At 53.6% G+C, this 21,934-nt stretch overlaps 1 protein-coding gene across 2 annotated transcripts; it reads left to right on the forward strand.

Annotated features, from left to right (window-relative positions):
• The first annotated feature begins 62 nt into the window (after positions 1-62).
• Haus8 (HAUS augmin like complex subunit 8) lies at positions 63-20,093 on the forward strand. 2 transcript variants are annotated; one of them, XM_026390001.2, is made up of 11 exons: positions 63-287; positions 3,052-3,116; positions 5,175-5,230; positions 10,572-10,653; positions 12,343-12,435; positions 12,803-12,897; positions 13,847-13,912; positions 14,004-14,162; positions 15,432-15,573; positions 17,997-18,153; positions 19,710-20,093. In XM_026390001.2, the coding sequence occupies exons 1-11, from the start codon at positions 259-261 to the stop codon at positions 19,930-19,932; spliced, it is 1,167 nt and encodes a 388-aa protein (XP_026245786.1). In that variant the 5' UTR covers positions 63-258; the 3' UTR covers positions 19,933-20,093. The 2 variants fall into 2 exon arrangements, with proteins under 2 accessions (XP_026245786.1, XP_026245787.1); XM_026390002.2 differs by having other exon boundaries at positions 18,012-18,153.
• Positions 20,094-21,934: the final 1,841 nt, after the last annotated feature.

Here is a 21,934-nt window from a genome sequence, read left to right on the forward strand (position 1 = left end):
ACGCCAGCGCGCATGTGGGCGGGGCGCCAGGAGGCCACGCCCCTTCCGTCGGCCGCGGCCACCGCCTCCCAGAGGTGGTGGGCGAGACTGTTCGAGGCGAGGAGAGGGAGGCTCGCGAGCAGAGGACTTCGGCTTCGCGCTCGGCTAGCTCCTCCCGGCCCGTGGCCACCCCTCCTGCAACTCCGCATGATGGTCCAACCCGTGGCGCGGGGGCGGGCCCAGCCTTGGAGAGCTGGCCTTTGAGTAGAAGGCGGGAAAATGGCGGATTCTTCGGGGCGCGGCGCCGGGTGAGTTGAGGCGCCGCGGGTCTGGATTTGTGGAGTCAGAGGGACCGGCCTGGCCTAGGGCCGGGCTAACGGGCAGCGGAGCTGGTGAGGGGGAACCTTGGAACGAGTCCAGATCCGACCCGTGGGAACCGTGCAGGTCCCATGAGGTCCCGGAGACTTGGGGCTGCTGCGCACGGTCGGGAACTCGGCACTGGGCAGGGCCACGAGTTCGAGTCCCGCGCCCTCCGCTTTAATGCGTGGTGACCTGGGGCAAGTGGCTTGACCTCTCTGTGCCTCACTTTCCTTCTCTGCGAAATGCAGCTGACGATGCCATTCAGCCTTGAAGGCTAAGCTTAGACGCCCCGTGGAACAGTGTGGTCCTTCATTGTGAGCTGTGCGGCCACTTAAGCATCTCCTTTCATCCTTCCAACCTCTTTATTCTGTGCTCCCCATTTATAGAGGATATAATAGACACTCAGGGAGGGTAGGTCGCTTGCCCAGGGTCCCCCAGCGGGAACAAGAAAGAGATCGCACACTTAATAGACGATGGGCAAATTCCTGAGGCGGTGCTCATCTCCTGTGTTCACTGCTAATGTTTATCGTCCTCTGCACAAACTGAAATGACGTGGGCCAGTGGGAGCAGTCATGGACGTTTCCACCACCTCCCCTTGCCCTATTTAATTGGAAGATTGACCATAATCCAGAGCCTGGAGGGACTCTGCGCTGTCCCCTCTGATTCCTCCAGTGTTGCTGGTTTGGGTTCCTGGTTCTGGCCCATCCCCGACTCTCCTGCACCCGCTCAGCTGATTAGTCAGCGATTCCTGTCCCAAGGCCCCTTCTTTCCTATGGCATCAGGCTTTGTTCACTCTGGTGTTAAGTGGAGGTGGGATGCAGTAGCATGAAGTGAACCGCCCCACAGCGCATTCACAGTCTGTGAAGCCATCTCCTGGATTAGAGTTTCTCCATCACTTCAAAAGGAAACTGGTCCCCAGGAGCAGTCACTCTCCCTGCCCCGCCCCAAATACTGGAGCTTTACAATTCTGGACATGTCATGTAAGGGGATCATATCCTACGTGGTCTTGGTATCTAGTTTTCTTTTTACTCAGTATAATATTTTCAAGGTTCATCCTTATTAAAAAGTATCATTTATTTTTAGGGCTGAATAATACTGTGGCTTTCTTACTTTTTAAATTTTTTTTTTGTGGTTGTAGATGGACAGAATGCCTTTATGTTATTTGTTTATTTTTATGTGGTGCTGAGGATCGATCCCAGTGCCTCACGCATGCAAGGCAAGCGCTCTGCCACTGAGCCACAACCCCAGGCCAGCTTTCTTACTTCTTTAAAGGAGTTTTGAAGCACTTTCTAAGATTTCCTTCTGTGTTCAGTCTTGTGTTTCCAATTGTCACTCCAGGGGCCCTCAACTTGGGCACTATGGACATGTGGTGCCAGGTGTCAGTTCTGACGGAGCTCATCCTGGGCATGTAGGGTCTATAATGTCGTCGGATCCTGTAGGATTAGTGTGTTTATAGGTAGAGGCACTAGGGTGCTTCCTGTCACACTCTCCACACACTCATGAAGGAGAGGCCTCGTGAGCACACACATGCAGCCACTCGGGCACCAAGAGGCCGGTGGAGGAAACCAGCCTCACCAGCACCCAGATCTCAACCTTCTGAGAAAAAAAAGTCTGTTGTGCAAGCCACCAGTTTGTGGTGTTTTACACCCTAGGCCAACTAGTAACACTGGCCTTGGGGCACAGTGAGGGGGCGACAGCAGAGGGACCCCTGTCCTTTCTAGAACTTCAGAGACCATTTTCCTGCTACTTGCCAGTGGTCTTCATGCAACATCCCTGCGACATTGTCCAGCTCCTGCTTCAAACTCTTTCCCAATCCCAATTCCCTGTTGCCCACAGCAGGGCTCCACCTTCTGCAGGCTCGGGTGGGGGCCAGAGCACCCCTTCTTTGTATAGCTGGTGAGCTGAGAATCATTTCTGCATTTTTAAACAGTTGTTTATAATCAAAAGATTATTTTGGGACACATGAAGATTACATAAAATGCCTCCGTCTGTAAATAAAGTTTTATTGGAAACAGCCCGCCCATTCCATTCTGCCATCCGTGACTGTTCAGCCACGAGGCCTACAGAGAGGCGCGGGTTTACTGTGCGGCCCGTAGAGAAAGCTTGCCCGCCTTGACTTAGAGGAACAGGTCCAAGACCCCAGCCCCACACTGAGAACTCTTCCAGCCTGGCCCTACTCTGACCTCCCCGACTTCATACCCTGTCCACCTTCTTCCTTTCCTGCTCCAGGCCCTACTGAATCCTCGTCTCAGATTGTCCTCTGCCATAAATGAACCCTCTTTGCTTTTCATACCCTTCTACCCGCTCTGGACCTGCCTCATAAGGAAGGTACAGATTGTCCCTCTGCAGGAAGGAACTCTGCATTTTGTTCAGCACAGTATCTTCAGGAGCATACAGTAGGCACATAAACATCTGAGGAATGAGTAAACCCGTGGCTAATTTGAGATCTTCACACTTAAAAATTCCCTCTCTCCCCCAAAGCTCCTGTCATTCTCTATCAGCCCAGGAATTTGGCTCCACCACGAGGCCCATGTGACCGTGACTGCCTCGCTTCCTGTTGAGGTGGCCCAGCCTCACTAAGATTGTCCTTGGGCAGCACAGGGACTGGGCTGTCCCCAGGAAACCCTGGCTGCCAGCTGGTGCAAGCTCCTTGCCGCCTCCTCTGTGCTTCTTGTGCCACGAGATGAACAAGACCTTTCCCCTGTCTTACAGGAAGGCTTCCGCCGCTGCTCCCAACCCCACTAGCGGTGCCAAGCCAAGAGGAAAAAGAGCACAGGGTGAGCACCATGAGGGTCTGTTCATCTAAAAAGTGCTTTGTTGTTTCATTAAGTGTTTTGGGTCGGGGAGGAAAAAACAGGCTGGAGAAAGGGGGCGGTGGCTTCACTTCCTCACAGTCACACTCAGGGGATTCTGAGTCTAGTTATCTCTGCACTGCAGCTGGGACGTGTGGGAGGTCACTGCAGTGGTCACTTTGGGCATCGGGGTGCTTTAGCCATGAGCATCCCCGGGGGTTTGTCCAGGATACATCCCTTGATAACACGGGCGTGGACAGCCCGAGTTGCCCTCGCCTAGAGCCAGTCTGCATTCGCACTGTGAAAACATGCCCGTGTGTCCAGTGCCCACCTGTGCGTCTGGCCTCACTGTTTCCAGCGCCCACCCTGTTGACCCCTGGCAGTGCCCAGTGTGGACAGTAGACCTGGGGTCTCCTGAGTTGGAGGTAAGGACCTCCTCGGTGGGTGCCAAGTGGCAGCAGCTCTTCAGACAGCTTCGACTGAATTTTAGTTCCAACTGCAGGCGGGGTCGTGTGAGAGCTTGGTGGTTTTTCTCCGTGTTGCTCTTGGGGATGGAGCCCAGGGCCTGCCTATGCTAGGCAAGCGCTCCGCCACGGCCTCTCCACAGACCTGCCTGTCGACGTAAGGTTGCTCCCATCAGGCCTCCACTGTCCACAACAAGCGGTTTGTTTCAGTTTTCTGGGCACAGGAAACTTGTGTCCCCACTGTCTGTGACAGCCAGAGCCTTAGATCCTTCCAGTTGAACAGAACTGCTGAAGGTATTACGAAGACTCCATGCAGGATGGCCTTGCTTCCTGGGAACTGGCAGTGTCCTTTGGCCCTGCCTCTTGCTCTGTCCACTGACAGCCCCTCAGTGTGCCTTGGTTCTGTCCCTGTATCCCACCTGGATTTAGCCTTGATGGTTAGTTAGGTGCCTGCACCATGAGAATGGCTTTGAATTGCCCCTGGCACCCACCTGTCCCAGTCCTCCGAGCTCTGCTCACAGTACCGCTTGTCCCCCCCCTCGGGGGCGCCCTGGTGACTACCCAGCTCCTGGACAGACTCTGGGCTCCCCGTTAACCGTGGGCATGCCTCCTTTCCTCTGGAGATTGCAGCTACCACCCCAGGCCCTGTGGCAGAATCCAGTGTCGCATGAAGATGTGGCTGAAGTCACAGTCTCGCCCAGTCAGACTATCAGGCTTTGTGATGTTGGCGCTGTCACCCTCCAGAGTCTCTTCAGTACAAAGGGAAATCACTGCTCTCTGAAGGCACCTCTGAAAAGTGCAGCTTCATTCATTCGATGTATTTCTGAGCACCGGCTCCACCCCTGGCGTGGAGTGTAGCAGTCAAACATCCCTACCCCCGGGGAGCCCGAGGGGAGAGAGGGCGGGCGGGAGGGAGCGTCAGCAGCCTAATGAGATGCAGAGACCATGGTGGGTGCTGTGGGCAGAAGAGCAAGGTGGCCCGGGCGGTCTAAGCTGAGCGGACGGGGTGGCAGGAACAGACCTAGTGAGAAAGCCGCAGGGCCGTCCCCAGGGGATTCTACTGTGTCTGCAGAAGACCTGGGCTCTGAGTGTCTCAGGGAGGGTCCTGAGCTTGGTGTATGAGGAAGTGAGCCGGGTACTGTGAGTGGGTGGTAGCACCCAGAGAGGGGAAGGGACTCCTAGGGGCACATCCACAGGACTGAGCCATGGGACACGGAGGAGGCCCTCAGTGAAAATTCATTCTTCCTTCCCCTCCCCCACTTGAGTGCACTTGCTGCTTTAGCTTTTGGGCAGAGTCCTCTCCTTGAACTTCTTGGATCCTGGCTCCAGAACTCTGTGGCTCCACCTTAGCTCAAGGACCTGCATACAGTATGTGTCCAATCAATGTTCTTGCATGTGGTTGGTGTCCCATTTATGCTTGAGGACGTTGCAGGGCATGATCTGAGAGGAGCAGAAGGAGTACTTCCTCTTCTTCCTGTTGTTGAGCTGCGAGGGCTGATCATGTGGGAGACTGGGTATGTGTTGGGTTTACACAGTCCTTTGTTGATTTCGTTATAAACCAGCAGTGTGTCCTCCACAGGTGGAAGAGTGGTCGAGTCTCGATATTTGCAGTATGAGAAAAAAACAAGTAAAAAGGTAATAAAATATTCAATTCAACGTCTGAACCCATTCTGACTATAGGTCTGAGTCACTTGGAATTTGGAGTCAAGTCATGTGAGCCAGTCTCAACCTGGTCCTTAAGGAAGCATTTTGGGGTCTTTGTCTAGGTGCCTCTGAGATCTCCACCCCTCCATACACAATTATGAGTCTTTGTTGTGAGTGAACAGTTGCTGTAAGATTTCCTTTTGTAAAACCATGATCTTGATTGAAACAAATTGTTCTTGCCTTGCTATCCAGTACATTAGTCACCCCTAGTTCAAGACCACCAGTGCTTTGCAGGTAATACCAGCATTCATCTGTCCTTTCCTGCTTTCTGCCCCAGTACCTTCTCTGCATCACTACTCACGCATGTTAGGGCTGTATTAAGTAAAATAAGGGTTACTTGAACAAAAGTACTGTGATACTGCAGCAGGCAGTCTGAAAACTGAGATTGTTAGTAAGTGACAAGTAACTAACAGGTGGATAGTGTATACTATGTGGATACACCGGACAGATGATTCACATCCCAAGCAGGATGGTGTGGGATTTTATCATGCTACTTGGAACAGGACAAAATTTTAAAACTTAAGAATTATTTCTAGAGCTGGGGTTGTGGCTTAGTGGTAGAGTGCTTGTCTAGCTCGTGCAAGGCACTGGATTCGATCCTCAGCACCACATAAAAATAAATAAATAAAATAAAGGTATTGTGTCTGACTCCAATTAAAAAAATATTTTTTAAAAAAAGAATTATTTCTGAAATTTTCCATTCATTATTTTCACTGTGGATCACTTTTAGGATTCTGAAGCAGTCCTGGGCTTATAACTAAGCATTTAAAAAAGATTTTTTTTTTAGTTGTAGATTTTATTTATTTATTTTATGTGGTACAGAGAATCAAACCGGTGCCTCACACATTCTAGGCAAGCGCTCTGCCACTGAGCTCCAACCTCAGCCCTAGCTAAGCATTTTTTTAAAAAAGACCTGCCGTGTTTTGGAGGAAAACCATGGGAGGAGCGACGTGCTTCTCTTACCCATTATTAGAGGGGAGTTTAGCAAACTACCATGTAGCCACTCAGTGAAGCCTTCACACCTTCACGGAAGATGCTTAACCACACATGAACGTGCTTGTGTGAGGTTACTGAAAAGTCAGCACATCACCTAATTGCACACTCTGTTTCAGTGGAACCTACGAAGAAATGGTGAAAGGCAAGTTGGGTTGCTCCTCTGCTTTCTAAATCTCGGTTTGTGATGCACAAAATTCAGTTAAATACTCATTTCTGCCACCTGCCCCATGCTCTGTACAGGGTGGGTGGTGGGTGGCAGGTTCCTAAGAATGTGACATGAGATGTCGCTTGAGGAAAAAGGCAACTTTGTCCCTCGGGGTTCCCCTCCTTGGAGTGATTTTCAACAAAGGCCACAGCCCACAGTCACAAGTCTACGTTGCCTTGAAAACTTTGTTACAGCGCCCCCGTGTGTCTGTGGACGGTGTCGATCTAGAGCTTCCAGAGCATTCTCTTTTTTTCTTCTTCTTCCCCCCATTTTTAAAATCAAAGATTAATTAACAGAGTCACCTCCCCCTGCTCAGCATGAGGCTCTGCAGGTCCTGATAACGCAGTCTCAGAACCTTCTCCACCGTGCAGAGAAAGCAGCGCACCCCAACCTCGCCCTGGGGGAGCCTCCGCTCTCCTGCCCCCAGGCAGCCACAGACTTGCTTTCTGGTCCTGCGGTTAGCCATTTCCAGAAGGCCGGGTCAGTGGTGGGCGTGGTGGGCGGCCTTAGGCCTCCGGCTTCTGGCCCCCAGGTGCACCCGCCGCCCTCCATGTCGTGTTCAATGGTGGTCACTTCCTTCTTAGGGCTGCGTCAGTGCCGCTGTGTGGAGGGACCACCTTCGCTGGTCCAGAGGCGCTGGTTTTCCATTTTGGCGATCATGAGCAAACCCACGACTGGCCGAGTATCCCTTATCTGAACTATTTGAGACCATAAGTATTTCAGATTCTGGAGTTTTTCACATTTTAGAATATTTGGAGAGGCTTTATGGGTTGAACCCCCATGATCAGAAAATCTGAAACCTGAAACATTCTGAGCACCATGTTGGCACTCATTTTGGATTTTTGATTTGGGGGTTAGGGACGTCTCGCCTGTATAAACCTCTCTCTGTGTTTGGGTGGACGTGTTTTCATTTTTCCCAGGAGCAAGGTGGCTGGCTCGTTGGAGGTGTGTGTGCTTAATTTTACAAAAGCTGCACCATTTTACATCCCACCAGGCACATAGGAGAGGTGTCGTGTTGTGTTTTCTTTTAAATCTTAGTCCTGCTGGGTGTGGAGGGTGTCTCACTGTGGTTTGATGTGCATTTCCATAGCAGTTGGTACTAGGCATATTTTCATGTACTTATTGGTCATTCTTATATCTTTTTTTAATTTGCTTTTCTGTAGTTTAGGTGCAGCATGCCTGTATTGTTTTTTATTTATATATGGTGCTGAGGTTCGAACCCAGTGCCTCACACGTGCTAGGCAAGCGCTCTGCTCTGGGTCTCAGCCCCAATCCTTATTGTTATATCTTTGGTGACTTGTCTCTTCAAACTTTTTGCCAGTTTTAAAGTTGGGTTGTTTTCTAAATGTTGCCGTGTCGCAAGGGTTCTTTCTGTAATCAGCCCTTCACGCAGGGTGAGACCATCCTCACAGTCCACGACGGCCTGTCGCTCTCCTGAGCGCCTTTGAGGAGGGAGAGGGCTGGACTGTGATGAAGGCCAGCCTCAGTTTCTGCTTTTATGGGTCGTGCTTTATGTCTTATCTAAGAAGTCCCTGCCAACCTAAAGGTTGTGTCCTGAGTTTTCTTGCAGGTATTTATGGTCTTGGGTTTAACATTTAGGTCTGATACATTTTGATTTAGTTTTCCCATATCCTGCCATGTGGGAATCAAAGTCCCATTGTTAGTGTGTGGGTGTCCAGTTCAAGCTGCAGCTGCTGAAATAACTTTCCTTTCCCCGTTGTCTTATCACCTCTTTTTTTTTTTTTTTTTTTTTTTGGTACTAGAGATTGAACCCAGGGGTGCTCGACCACAGAGCCCCATCCCCAGCCCTATTTTGTATTTTATTTAGAGACAGGGTCTCACTGAGTTGCCTAGCGCCTCACTAAGTTGCGAAGGCTAGCTTTGAACTCCCAATCCTCCTGCCTCAGCCTCCTGTGTAAATCGAGGCTCTTATCTCTTGAGTGATCAGGTGCCATTCGTGTCCGCGTCATTTCTGGGCTCCATTTTCTCGATAGTCTGTGGTCTTTCCTTACAGCAGTCCCCACTGCCGCGGCTGCTTAGTAGCTTTGTCCTTAACTAAAATCAGGTAGATTAAAACCTCCTGTTCTGTTCTTTGCAAAATGGTTTCGTCTTTCTGCCTTTTTGTGGAACATTTAAAATAAGTTTTTCATTTTCTCAGCAAAACTCTGGCTGGAATTCTGACTATGGCGTCAGAATCAATGTTGGGAGAAGGCCATCCGAATAGCACGGAGTCTTCCGGACCGTGGACGTGGCGAACTTCTCCGTTTACTTAGCTCTTCTTGGACTTTTTTTAATAGTGCTTTGTACTTTCCAGTGTTTAGATCTTACACATTTTTATTGGGTTTGTATGTAAACATTTGTTGGTGTTTAGTGCTATTACCCATGGGGTTTTTGTTCTTGACAGTAGAATGCACTTTGGCATAGACATGAATGGATACGTGGTACTTTTAACTTCAGATTCCAAACTTGTTCCTTGCTTAGAGAGAGGATCCATTTTTCACATTGACTCTGTGTTCTGCAACCTGCTGTGTTAGAGTTCTCCAGAGAAACAGAATCAGGAGATATATTTTATGTTTATGTATGTGTGTATAATTCACATTGTATTTGTATTTATTACATAGAGATTTATTACAGTAAATGAATAAATCTCTCATGTAATGATAAAGCCTGAGAAGTCCCTTGATCTGCTGCCGTCTGCGAGCACCAGACCCAGGAAATCTGGTGTTGTCACCTGGTGTGGGATGAGAGGCCTGAGGACTAAGGGTGTGGGTGGTGTAATCCTAGTCCAGGGCCTGGAGGAGGTGAGATGTCCCAGCTCAGTCAGACGGGCAGGAAGCAGAGGAGCCAATTCCCTGTCACCTTCTGCCCCTGCTCAGGCCCTCAGGATGGCTGGCAGTGGCCATTCATGTTGGGGGGCCACACCCAGGATACTGGCACCTCGTGGCCGTTCAAGTGGACACACAAAATGAACCATCACACCTGGTACATTTCTTTCTTAGTTTTGATCATGATTTTGAGGAAGTTTGGGGGTTTCTATGTGAAGAATCATGTCTTTAAGAAATAAGTCTTAGGATGGGAACGGTGGCACACGCCTGTCATCCCAGCAGCTCGGGAGACCGAGGCGGGAGAATCGAGAGTTCAAAGCCAGCCTCAGCAACAGGGAGACTCTAAGCAACTCAGTGAGACCCTGTCTCTAAATAAAATACAAAATGGGGCTGGGGTGGAGCTCAGTGGTCGAGTGTCCCTGAGTTCAAGCCCCGGTACCTCCCGAGAAAAGAAGTGAGTCTTATTTTTTCTTTTCCAGCCTGTTTGTCTGTAATTTCTCTTGGGGGGGCTGTTTGTTTTGGGTTTCTTTCTTTGTTGCTTTTGTTGTCTGTTCTGGGCAGCACTGGACTGAGCCTGTCTGAGCAGCTTCCCTGCCCTTTAGTTTCCATTTGGAGATGGGCCACGTCGCCCAGCCTGGCCGTGACTTCCAAGTGGCTGTGGTTATGGGCACGCGCTGCCTCACCTGGTTTCTCTAGCCCTGTAGAAGGTTTGTGTGTTGTGTTTTTTGTTTGTTTGTTTGTTTGTGGTTTTGTTTTGCTTTTTGTCATTAGGATTATAAGAGCAGCACTGGGTAAATTGCATGCTTATTTTTGGTAATTCTGAAGATTAATACCTGCATAAAAACTTTTTTTTTTTTTAAAGACCAAGTAATATGTTCTCACCAGAAAATAAGCAAATACTGAAAAGTATACAGAAAAAATCCATCCCCTGTCACCTGCCATACCAAAGATATAATGTGCAAACCATGTGCTGTGCATGTGAGTGTCCCCATTTTGACAAAATTTGTACATCCTGTATATAAAGATAAAATTTCAAAACTCCTAAATCTCTCTTTTGCCTCAAAAAAGAGCAGGGACCAGTTCAGGTGTTTCCAGGGCTCCCTCTCGGGAGGGAAAGGGTCTTGTCCTTTTGTTTTGTTTGTTTCTTTTGTGTTTTGTGGTGCTGGGGGTCAAACCCCGTGCTGTACCTCTGAGCCACACTTCCAGCCCGGTCTCCTCCTCTGAATGTCACATGTTCTTGGAACAGGCTCCTGCAGCAGATGCATTGAAAGCCAGCGGGAAGGTGCCTGAAGGTGGAAGGAAAGCCACCCTGCTCCAGAAGAGCAAAGGTGGGACACACCCTGGGCCTCGGGGTTGGGGGCACGGTGGGGACTTTGTTTTGAAGCGTGCAGTGTGGGGGCTCCCGTTCTTTCTGGGAAGCACTGAAGAAGGAGCCAGGCAGCGTTTGATCAAGGACAGGTTAGGGGCACGCGCGGAGGTGAGGAGGGGTGGCGGGGAGGTAGGGAGGCCACTTCCTTCCTGTGTGGCCCCAAAGAAGAGCTGTTCTGCCATCGAGGCTTTTCCTGCAGCGATGGCTCCTGAGTACACATCTGTGTCCCCACCGGCACTCTCGGGGGCATACAGGATGGGGAGCCTCATCCTCCTGCGCCTCGCTGCCCTGGGTCGGCCTTCCTCATCTCCTGCGCTGGAAGCAGTGAGGGACTCTCCTGTCATCTCCTAGAAGCTGCCACCAAACAGAAGGAGCAGTTTCTAGTTTTTCTGATTGTGGATGTGACGCGTATTCATTATAAAAATTGCAGAGCAGGGATCAGGCTGGATGGTGCTAGTCCCATTTTTTGTTGATGTAACAGGATTCCTGAGCCTGGGTAATTTATCATTTTTTAAAAACGAAGTTGATTTGACTCACAGTTCCAGAAGTCCAAGAGCATATGGCCTGGCTTCAGGTGAGGGCCCCGTGCTGCTCCACGCATGGTGGGAGGTGGAGGAGAGGGAGAGGACACAGTGGTGACCTGCTTTATGTCAGCCCTTCTCATGAGGACGAGTCCAGAAATCAGTCCTCCTAAAGCCCCACCGCCTCAGTGCTGTCCCCTGGGGTCAGGCCTCAGCATGAGCCCAGACGCAGCAGCCTGAACCCACACCACTGGGCTCTCCTCTCCTCGATGTCGCATCCAGTTTCTCAGCTGCGTGGCTCATTGAATGGCCTCCTGCTCAGTTCCAAGCTGACGGTGTGTTGCTCAGACCATCTGGTGGCGCTCGCAGTGTCCCGAGCCCTGAGTGACTGCAGCATGCTGGGCAGCACCGCTGCTCTCAGCCCGGGAAGCCCAGTTTGGCCATTTTAAATCCAGGCTAAAAAAAGACAAAGGGACTCCCGGGAAAATGAACGGTCCAGAAGCTGCAGAGGAAGGATGGTGAGGGCAGGAGGCGGCCCGATGATGACACTGTCACATCTTGAGCATCTCGCACACCAAGTGGAAGGGCTTCTTTGCATCTTTTTGTAATAAAGAACGTCTCTTCTAGATTACAGGTTGAGCAGTCCCTAGTCTGAGATCTGCAGTACTCCAAAATCCGACACTGTTTGTGTACCAGTGTGACACCACAATGGGAAAATTCTACACTGTGAAACTCTTTCATGCCCAAGATTATTTTTTAAAATATTGTGTGAAGTTACCTTTGGCCTGTGTGTCTAAGGTGCATAGGAAACATCAACCAGTTTTGCATTTAGACTTGGGTCCCAGGCCCAAGATATCTCATTTTGTATACGCAAATGTTCCAAAATCCCAAATCCTAAACACATCCAGTCCCAGCCACTTCAGATAAGGGATCTCAGCCTGTGTTTAAAACACATATTCAGGTGGGCTGGGAATTTCCGCTGTACATCAGCCTTTCCTACACTAGGCAGAAGCTGGGTATTTGGAAGCGAGTGGTATCGTACAACAGGTTGCCAACGTTCCCTGACGCAAACGTTGAGTGTCTCACTGCCCCTGGTGCTGACTTGGGGGTTCCTGTTTGGACCGCAGATGGCAGCGGAACCGTGAAGGGAGACCTGCAGTCCACGCTGCTGGAAGGGCATGGCACGGCCCCGCCTGACCTGGATCTCTCCGCCATTAATGGTAAATGGTTCATTTCACCTCCTCTGTCCCTGCTGGGTTTTTGTGGGTCTTAGTGGGGCTTCCAAAGTAGAGATGGCCCCCGCATTGTGGTTCGGTTTAGGATTTCTCAAGTTCATGATGGTGCCAGTACACACTGAATCTGGATCTTCTCTTGGGGTACGTGATGTGCAGTTCAGTCTTCTCCTGTGATGCTGGGCAGCAGGACACAGCTTCCAGTCAGTGCCAGGACCACAGGGGACGCCTCTGCCGCAGTGTGCCGTGTGGCTCAGCTGGGCTGCGGGGGAGGCGGATTCAGTGCATTTCCGGCTTACAGAGGGTGGTGGGATGAGCTGTGCTGCTCAGCTTCCAAGACCCCTCTTTGTCTCAGACAGGAGCATGGTCAGGAGGACTCCACAGCTGGAAAAGACCATGGCAAAGAAAACCGAGTCAACGTCATTTATTGCCCCGCGGAAAAAGAACCCGGTTAGTGTCCAAGGTGAAAGAGCAGCTGCCAGCAGGTTGCGCCCTCTGACTTAGTGCTGGCCCTGCCACAGCTGCTGCCCGAGGCCCAGGGCTGCAAGAGCAAAACGAGACCACAGACGTTTTTAGGTCCATCGCAGAGGTTGCATTTATGGGTATTTGGAAGCAAGGGTGCAGCTCAGGGGTAGAGCACTCGCCCAACATGCAGGACCCTGGGTTCCATCCCCAGCTCTGTCCCCCACACAAAAATATTGGCTCCTTCTCAGCGCTAGGGCAATGCTAGGCAAGGGTAGAGGCCAGGCGCCGTCCCCTGGTGGGAGGACGGCTGGGCCATGGTCTCTGTAGGGCCTGGATGGGAGTTTGGGCAGGAGTTCCGGTTTAGTGCCTGGTCCGTGGCCCTCCCCTTACTGCCTGGCTATTCCCTCTCCATCTCCTTGCTTCGGGAGGTCACCAGCCCTCTCTCTTCCTTCTCTAGAGCACAGCTCCCAGAGACTAAATAAATGGTGCACACCTGTAAGCCCAGCCCCCCCAGAGGCCGAAGCAGGAAGGTCACAGATTCAAACCGGCCTCAGCAACTTAGTAAGACCCTGCCTCAAAATAAAAAAAAAAGTCTGGGGACGTGGCTCAGTGGCAGATGACTTGTTGAGCACATGAGGGCCCTGGGTTCCGTCCCCAACCCCACAAAAGAAAACTATTTTTTTTAATGGAGAAAGTGCCTGTAGGGGGGCTGGGGTTGTGGCTCAACAGTAGAGCGCTCACCCAGCCCGTCCAGGGCCCTGGGTTCCATCCTCAGCACCACGTGAAAATAGAATAAAGGTATTGTGACCACCTACAACTAAAACAAAATACTTTATAAAATAAAAAAAGTGCTTGTAGGTGTGGGTTCTGCTCGAGGGAAGCGAGCTGGCTTTAATTTCTTGGGATTCAAAAGGGTCTTGGTCTTTTTCTCAAGGAGCCAACAGAAGTGATGGAGATGATGGAATCCCAGACGTTACTGCTGAGCCTGCTGACGCTGAAGGTGACAACCTGTTCCCACGTGACGTGTGCACGGGGACCTCCATAAACTGCAGCAGGGGTCCCCGGCCTGAGCTCCTGTTTCCACTGAACAGATGGAGAACAGTCTTGCTGAGTTTGAGGAGGAGGCGGAGAGGAACTTGGAACTTGTGTGCAGGGAGGCGGCGGCCCTGCAGGAGCAGGCCCACGGGCTGCGGCGCAGGCTCTTCCTCTGCCAGAGGACCCGGGAGCTGGCCGAGACCCTCGACGCCCAGGTCAGGTGTGAGTGACATGTGACCACGGCTCCGAGCAGAGGGTTCCCGGTGGGGTCATCTCACCGGGAACACTGGTGCGGGACTGGCCTCTGATGGCAGGGTACAGGACTGGACCAGAGGACCAGGTTATAACATGGAGCAAGGGCCAGTGAGGGACCCGTCCCTTCCCCACCAGTGCACAGTCCTTGGGCGCCGGCCAGTCTTGTGTGACTAGAGGAGCACATGCTCTGGCCCACCCTGCAGGGTCAGGGTGCTGGCAGGAGACACTCTCTATCCATGCGGTGTGGTCAGCACCGGGACAAAGGTGTCCGTGCCAGGGAAGGACACAGCCAACCCTGGGAACCCAGAGCCAGACCCGGGACAGGAGGCCTCACCCAGCGTGAGTCTCCTGTGGTGGTCTGACAGCTGAGTGCTGTTCTTCTCTGGTCTGGAGACCAAAGGCTGGGAGCCGGGTGCTGGCAGGGCAGCTCTGCCCGGCGCCATGAGGGAGGGTCTGTGCCGGCCTCTGTCCCTGGCTGAGCTGTCTTTTCATGTGTCCTCCCTGTGTCCAGATTTCCCCTTTTGGGGGACCCAGTCATGTTGGATGGGGGCCCACCTGCTGACCTTCTTGGGGAGCATCACTTTTTTAAAGACCCTGTCTCCCAATGAGGTCACGTCTCGAGATCCTGGGAGTTAGGACTTCAGATACAAATCGGTTCAGCTCGTAACACCAGTGTGTGCCTGTGAGCACCCTGCAGCCAGGTCCTGGGGCTGAGCACACACAGGTTCCTGTCCTTACGAAGCCTTAGTGCAAGGAAAAGATGATTCAGTGCACAGACACACCGTCTCGCAGCCCAGAGAGGACCTGGCCTGTGTACACGGGAAAGCGGGCTGAGCGCCAGGGCTGGGTGGTCCGGGTGTTTTGGGCTGAGTGGTCTGTGATCCCAGTCGAGCCTTTGGTCTGGGACACAGAGAATGGTGGACGTGGTTTTGTGTGAAGAGCCCAGGCCTCCTTGGATCTGCTGGTGCCCCCTGGCCGCAGAGAGTGAGGGGGGGCCTGCTGCACCCTCAGAGGCTTCCTGGGCACCAGGACCCCTGGGGGTTGGTGGAAGGACGGGGCTGCGTCTCAGGCTTGCACTGTGGTGCCCGAGGACGGGAGGGGTGGCTTGGTGGTGGGGCACGCGCTTAGCTGGCCCGATGCCCTGGGCTCCATCCCAGCAAAAAAAAAAAGGAAACCCACTCCCCACTGATGTCCCAGGGCCTCCTCACAGCCCTCTCCGCCTCCTGCAGATGGAGCTGCTCGGCCCCTTCGAGGCGGTGTGTGAGCGCTTTAAGGAGCAGTACAGGACGTTCGCCACAGCCCTGGACACCACGAGGCATGAGCTGCCCCTGAAGTCCATCCACCTGGAGGGAGACGGGCACCAGCTCTTGGGTAGGAAATGGCGCCACGTGGGGGGAGCAGCGGGGAGACCCACCCCAGCATGGCAGTGCTTCCCATGTGCCCGCAACCTTTGCCCTCTGGTGCCAGTGCGACGGGCACCCTCTCGCCATGGAGTGACAGGGCCCTGGGGGCCAGCGAGGCTGTGCTTCCTCCAGGGTCTCGGCCTGCACAGGCCACGGGGCTGGGATTGGAGCCCAGGGCTGTGGGATCCAGGGGGACCTCCATTCCTTCTGAAAGGTGTCCACAGGGCAGCTGCGTCCCCTGAGCCTGGGTCCCTAAAAATGTGCCTTGAAAGTCACCAGTTCCTGTCCTGCACGGGGCCTCCATCTGTCTGAAGGCCTTGGCGAGCCTGGAAGCTGCAGGGCAGGGTGAGACCCGCGGTGGGTCAGGTGTCCGTCCAGGCGCGTTGCAGGGGCCCAGGATGCGCCCCTCCACCTCCCTAAAGTCAAGGAGGAGGGCTTCCCCGGGACTGAGAGCACCTGCTGGTGGCCTGCTCTCCCAGCCTTTTCTGTGGTGTAACTCTTGTTTGGTGCCAGGGATGGGACCCAGGGTGCCTGGTGGGCAAGCGAGTACCGCCGAGCTCCACCGCAGCCTTCATGGTTCTCACTGGGCTGCGTTGCCCAGGCTGGCCTCGACCTGGAGCTCAGGCGTCCCCCCCTCAGCCTCTGGAGTAGCTGGAGTACAGGTGCCCCTGGGACATATGGTTTTGTCATGCATCCTGAGACTTGTGACCGGCTCACTTGCTGCGTGCGTGTCTGTACGTACGCGGGCTGCGTTCTCTCCCCGTCTTGTGAGCGTTTCTTTTTTCTTCTTCCTTTGTTTATGGAGGGGCTTCCTGGGGATTGAGCCCAGAGGCGCCTTACCACTGAGCCGCATCCCCAGCCTTTTTACTTTTTTATTCTGAGACAGGGTCTCACTAAGTTGCTGAGGCTGGCCTTAAGCTTGTGATCCTCCTGCCTCAGCCTCCTGCGCCACTGGGATTATAGGCGAGTGCTACCGTCCCAATTCTCATGAGCGTTTCTCTTTGTAGGAAGAACACACGGGTCACATGCCCATTCCACGGCCGCATGTGACTTAGCCCTCCCTTCCCGGTTGAGAATCAGTGCCTGGGGTTCTGTTTTATGGTTGGTCACCCCACACTGTCATTCTTGGCTCCGTCTCTGACATGTGCCTTAAGTGGTCACCAGGCATTGGACCAGGGACAGCGGGTTTTCTGTAGCTGCTGGAACAAATGACCGCAGGCCTGGGTGGCTTAACACAAGGGAAGTGTGTTCCCTCAGTCCTGGAGGCCAGAGTCTGAAATCCAGGTGTTGGCAGGACTGGGTCCTTCTAGAGACTTGGGGGGCATCTGTTCCAGGCCTCTCTCCTGGCTTCTGATGTTGGTGGCAACGCCCGGCGTCCCTTTCCTGTGGCCATGACACTGCAGTCTCTGGCTCCAGCTTCACGTGGCTTCTCCTGAGTGTCTCTAACTGAACCTCCCCCTCCTGGAGGTCCCTGGTCATTGTTTGGAGCCCGCCTGCTGACCTCATCTCTACTCAGTGACATCCACAAGGATCCAATGTCCAGTTAAGGTCACTTCATGGTCCCTGAGCTTAGGACTTGAGCATCCTGTTTGGAGGACATGGTTCGGTCCACAACAGGAAGCAGAAGAGGACGTGCAATTATAAGGCTCTTGGAAGCTTCCCAGAACGTGTCCTGCAGTGAACCTGGCCTGCCTGTGACGTGCCATCTCAGCACAGGTGGCATGTGCTCCACGGCCACAGGCGTCCCTTGCTCATGCTTACAGAGGTGCTGAGGACAGGGAAGAGGGACAGAGAGCTAATAGTAAGTGGCCTGGGCCTGGCCAGAGGATGCCAGACACAGCCGTCTCATGGACAGCTTTGTCACGGGCTGCAGTGGTCTCTGTGGGGCACCACAGTGGTGTTGCAGTGACTGCCCACCTGGTGGACATGCCTGTCCCACGACCTTGGCCACGCGACCCCAGGCTGGCTTAGTCCACATGCTTCTGCTGTAACGGTGCTGGGGTCACTTATGATGAACCAGTGTATACACTGGTTTGTGGTTCTGGATGCAGGGACGTCCAGTACCAAGGGGCGCATCCTGCGAGGGCTTTCTGGTCTCATGGTGGAAGAGCAGAGGGTGGGTGGGGGGACCCGGGATCAGACTGGCCGTACCCTGAAGCCCCTCTGCAGTGGGTGCTGTTATGAGGTCCCTGGGCCTCCTCACCTCGCAGCATCCCTGCTTCGGGGACCCAGTTTCCGACACCTGCCTTGTGGGTTGTCCAGGCCGGGGCGCAGCTGTCTTCCTCCCTCCCACGGCCCCTCAGTGTGTCGCAGTGATGGCCCCAGCCTCACAGTGCACTGAGGAAAGCCACCCACACTCAATGCGCCCGTCCCTTGATCCCCCACTGACAGCTCCGTCCCCTCCAGATGCTCTGCAGCGTGACCTGGAGACCACCCACCATCTCCTGGGGGAACTCGGCGTCGGCAGTGCTGAGGAGAACGAGCAGGTACTGGCCCTGCTGCACGAGCTCAGGGACGCCACCTCGAGCAAAGACCTGGAGCTGCGGAGGTACCGCTGGGCCCCCAGGGCAGGAGGGGAGCAGGGCTGGGGCCGGGCAGCCTCCCAGGCCTCTGCAGGAGGGGAGCGGCCAGCAGGTGTCATCCTCTGTGGGCACCCGTCTGTCCAGGAGCCTGGAGTTCATTTTCTAGCTCAAGTCAGTTCTGAGAACGGGATGCCAGGTGCAAAGGGGTCACAGATGTCACAGATGGAGACTAGAGTGACAGCACCAGGGACCAGCAAGGCAGGGAGGGGGACCACAGAAGAATTGAGACCCACCTCTCAAGAGTCCCTATAAGTCCCAAGCAGCCAGATGGGAAGGGTGTCACATCCGTGTCCAGCATTCAGGTGACCTTGGACCAGCCCAGCGCACTTTGAGTTCTGGTCTTTGTTCTCTGCTGAGCTGGGGCAGGAGCGGGGCCTTGAGCACCTGGGCCAAGTGCTGCCCTGGGCTGCTCCCGGCTCTGGAGGGTGCTTTCCCAACTTCCTGCTGAGCTATAAACACCACAGAAAAGGCCCAGGCCCAGCGGAGCAGCCGGCCGCCTGTGCAGAGCACGTGGCCTTGGGGCGCCAGCCCCGCATCCCACAGGGTATAGCAGCCTCGCTAAGGACCTCTGGTCACCCTTCCAGCCAGGGGTTCTTCCAGAAAAGAACCTGTTCCCCTGGCGCAGTGGCCCGTACCTGTAGTCTCAGGTCCTGGGGAGGTTGAGGTGGGAGCGTTGCAGGTTCAAGGCCAACCTGGCAACTGAGCAAGACCCTGTCTCAAAACAAAATAGAAGGGGCTGGGGCTGGGGCTGGGGCTCAGGGGTAGAGCGAGTGCCTAGCACGGGCGAGTCCTGGGTTCCCTCCTCAGCACCGCACAACAAGACAAAAGGAACCTTGTTTCCTCTTCCTTCACAATCGCACGTACAGTTCCTGAGATGCCTGGAAGGTTTAAAGGGACTCATAAGAAACAGCTGTCACCTCTATGGCACTTCTCTCTCCCATGTGTGGCGCTAGGACAAAATCAGGGGGTACACCAAAGGTTTACGGAGGGTGAGGGTCCCAGGTGGAAGGTTAAATGTGCAGGTCTAGTATCACTGGTGGCCTGAGGGCCGGGACTCCGTTCTGTTCATGGCTGTGGCCCTCTGTCCTTGAGTCCCACGTCTGCAGATGTAGCCAACCGCAGGTCGAAATATTCTTTAAACAACTGCATCCGCACAGAACATGCACAGACTTGAGTCACGGTTTCCTAAATCACACAGTAGAACAGCTGTTCAGGCACGTACGTTGTACAGCTCTCCTGCGTCATCCAGAGACAGTCCCACGACTGTGGAGGGCGTGTGCAGGTTCTTAGCAAGTGCCGTCCCATGTCACAGGGTAAAGCGGGGCTTCTGGCAACCCGAGTTCCTGGCTCGGCTCCCCGTGGCGCTGAGGGCTGTCGGGCTTTGCTGAGCTCTGGCCCTCCTCAGGCCTGCCTGGGCTGCGCTGGGATCCCACGTGGCCGCCCCTTGTTCCTCTCCGAGGCTCTAGTTTCTTTAGGTCGTGGCCATGGGGGAACGTCTCCATTCATTCTCTTGTATTCACAGGATCTTCTCCCAGGTGCTGGAACTTTCTGCTGAGGCGAGTAAAGAGGCAGCATTGATAAACCAGGAGGTCTGGGAAGAGGCCCAAGGCCTGGGGACCCCCAGCCAGTGGTACTTCAATGCAGATGGCACCTTCGGGAACCCTCGGGGAGAGCCGAGAAGCACGGTCCTCTCCGGGGACAACACGCCACATGCCCAGGGAATCCCACGCAGGCCTGTCCCCTAACCCAAGCCAAGCCCTTCCTTCCGGGAGTTGGGAGGAAGACCCACTTGTGCCTGTCTCTCGGGGTGGGGTTCACAGTGACTCGTGGCGTCCGACACTTGAGCACTTTACAGGCCCTGTCAGCGGCTCTGCTGTCTTGGTGTTTGTGATGACCTTGTTTGATGTTCAGGAAGTAAAACGTTTGCATCCGGGGTTCTTGTTTTCTGTGGAGTGGACAACTGGGAGGTCTTGTTCAGGTCCCACTGAGCCTGGGGACCTCCACAGGTGACAGGTTGGACATCTCCTCTGTGGAGGCTTGGGACCAGAGCTGTGTGGATTTCAGGTTTAGGATGTTCACAGGCGTGACGTGCTGTCGCGTGGCCTCCACGAGGACTTCATCGCTAGGTCGAGGTTGGTGGTTTTTCTCTTGATGCTGGTGGTGGAACCCGGGCCCTGTGCATGCCAGGTCCACCCTCAGCCCTGGGTCCTGGTTTCATACTAGTGGCCTGGGGAAGCGTCCCCCATCCACATAACGACCACGCCCATGACGTTCAGCTACAGGAGGCCCGGCCTCTTCAATGAAGCAGCCTTGACATTCCAATTTTCACCTAAACTTGTCCCCCATTCTCCAGTCTTAAGGTGTGTGGGCAGCTATAACAAAATACCGTAGACCAGGGGCTTCTAAACAAAACAGTGGAGGCTGGATGTCCAAGATCAAGTCAGTGTCTGGTGAGGACCTGCCTCCTTCTTGCCATGTTCCCACGAGCGTTCCCTCGGGCCTCTTATGAGAGCACTGACCCGTTCACTGGGGCTCCCCCCTTAAGAGCGGCTCACCTCCCAGAGGCCCCACCTCTTTTTAAAAAATTGTTAATAGATCTTTATTTTGTGTATTTATATGTGGTGCTGAGAATCGAACTCAGTGCCTCACACGTGCCAAACAAGTGCCCTACCGCCCGGCCCCGGCCCCACCTGTCACTGACACTTTCGAACCAGGATCTCAGCATGGGAACTGGGTAGGAGCCATTCAGGCCGTGGCACCCAGCCATCAACTCTACGTTTCCAGTCAGCTTTCTCCCCCTGGAGCTGGGGCTGTAACCAGGCTCTCCTAAGTGCCCTGTCCCTGAGCTCCACCCTGGCCCCTGCCTCCCTCTCTGTCTCCTGGTCTAGCTAAAGCCCTGCTGCAGCCAGAGGCCTGACCCGGCTCCATCCCCTACCCCCCAGATCCTGAGTCTGCCATGGCAGGGTGAGCCACAGGACCTTGGCCCATCTGTCATTCTTTCTTTTGTCACATCTACCTGACTTGCTCCCAGTGACTCCAGGAAAGTTTCACACTAAAATTTCTGCTTTATGATTTTTAAAATCTCTATAAACATGAATATCACATTTATCTGGGTCCTTTAATAATTAGGGACCCCTCAGGCAGTCCCTTTGGCACATCCAGCCTTCTGTCGTGTTAAGATTTTTGTTTCAGCCCTATGCAAGTCCATACCAAGAGTGTTAGGGTCATTATGCCAGGAACTGTGACCAAAGACCAAATCGATTTTTATGATACCTAAGGAGGACATCGTCGTGGTCTGGTTTTGGTTGCTATAACAGGATACCTGAGGCAGTGAAGTTTATAAAGGAAAGAGGTTTATTTAGTTCACAGTTCTGGAGGGGGATGCCCAGAGCGGGGTGCTGACATCTGGTGAGGGCACTCCTGCACTATCACAACTTGGTGCAGGGCATCCATGGCAAGGCAGCAAGCATGCCACTTTTTTTAATTTAAAAGAAAAAGCTGCGCCCTTGATAACATTAACCCATAACAGATCGATCCACTCATGAGGTCAGAACCCTCACAACCCCACCACCTCCCAGAGTCTCTGCCTCTCCACACCCGCTGTTCACGTTCCCAGCACAAACCTGGAGACGCTCTAATCAGAGCAGGTGCTGTTGGCACGGGGGGCAGGGGCTGGGGATGGTGCTCAGCACCCCACAAGGTTCTGAATATTACTGACCCCGACAAGGAGGACACGGAGCACTGACA

Source organism: Urocitellus parryii, chromosome 3, assembly GCF_045843805.1.
Source record: "Urocitellus parryii isolate mUroPar1 chromosome 3, mUroPar1.hap1, whole genome shotgun sequence".
Taxonomy (NCBI): domain Eukaryota; kingdom Metazoa; phylum Chordata; class Mammalia; order Rodentia; family Sciuridae; genus Urocitellus; species Urocitellus parryii.

Bases quoted from the DNA above. Each gene is read 5' to 3' on its own strand.
- Haus8 (XM_026390001.2), top strand. From the start codon at position 259: ATGGCGGATTCTTCGGGGCGCGGCGCCGG. The intron at 3,117-5,174 runs GTGAGCACCATG...TGTCCTCCACAG, and splicing joins AAGAGGAAAAAGAGCACAGG to GTGGAAGAGTGGTCGAGTCT. The intron at 5,231-10,571 runs GTAATAAAATAT...TTCTTGGAACAG, and splicing joins AGAAAAAAACAAGTAAAAAG to GCTCCTGCAGCAGATGCATT.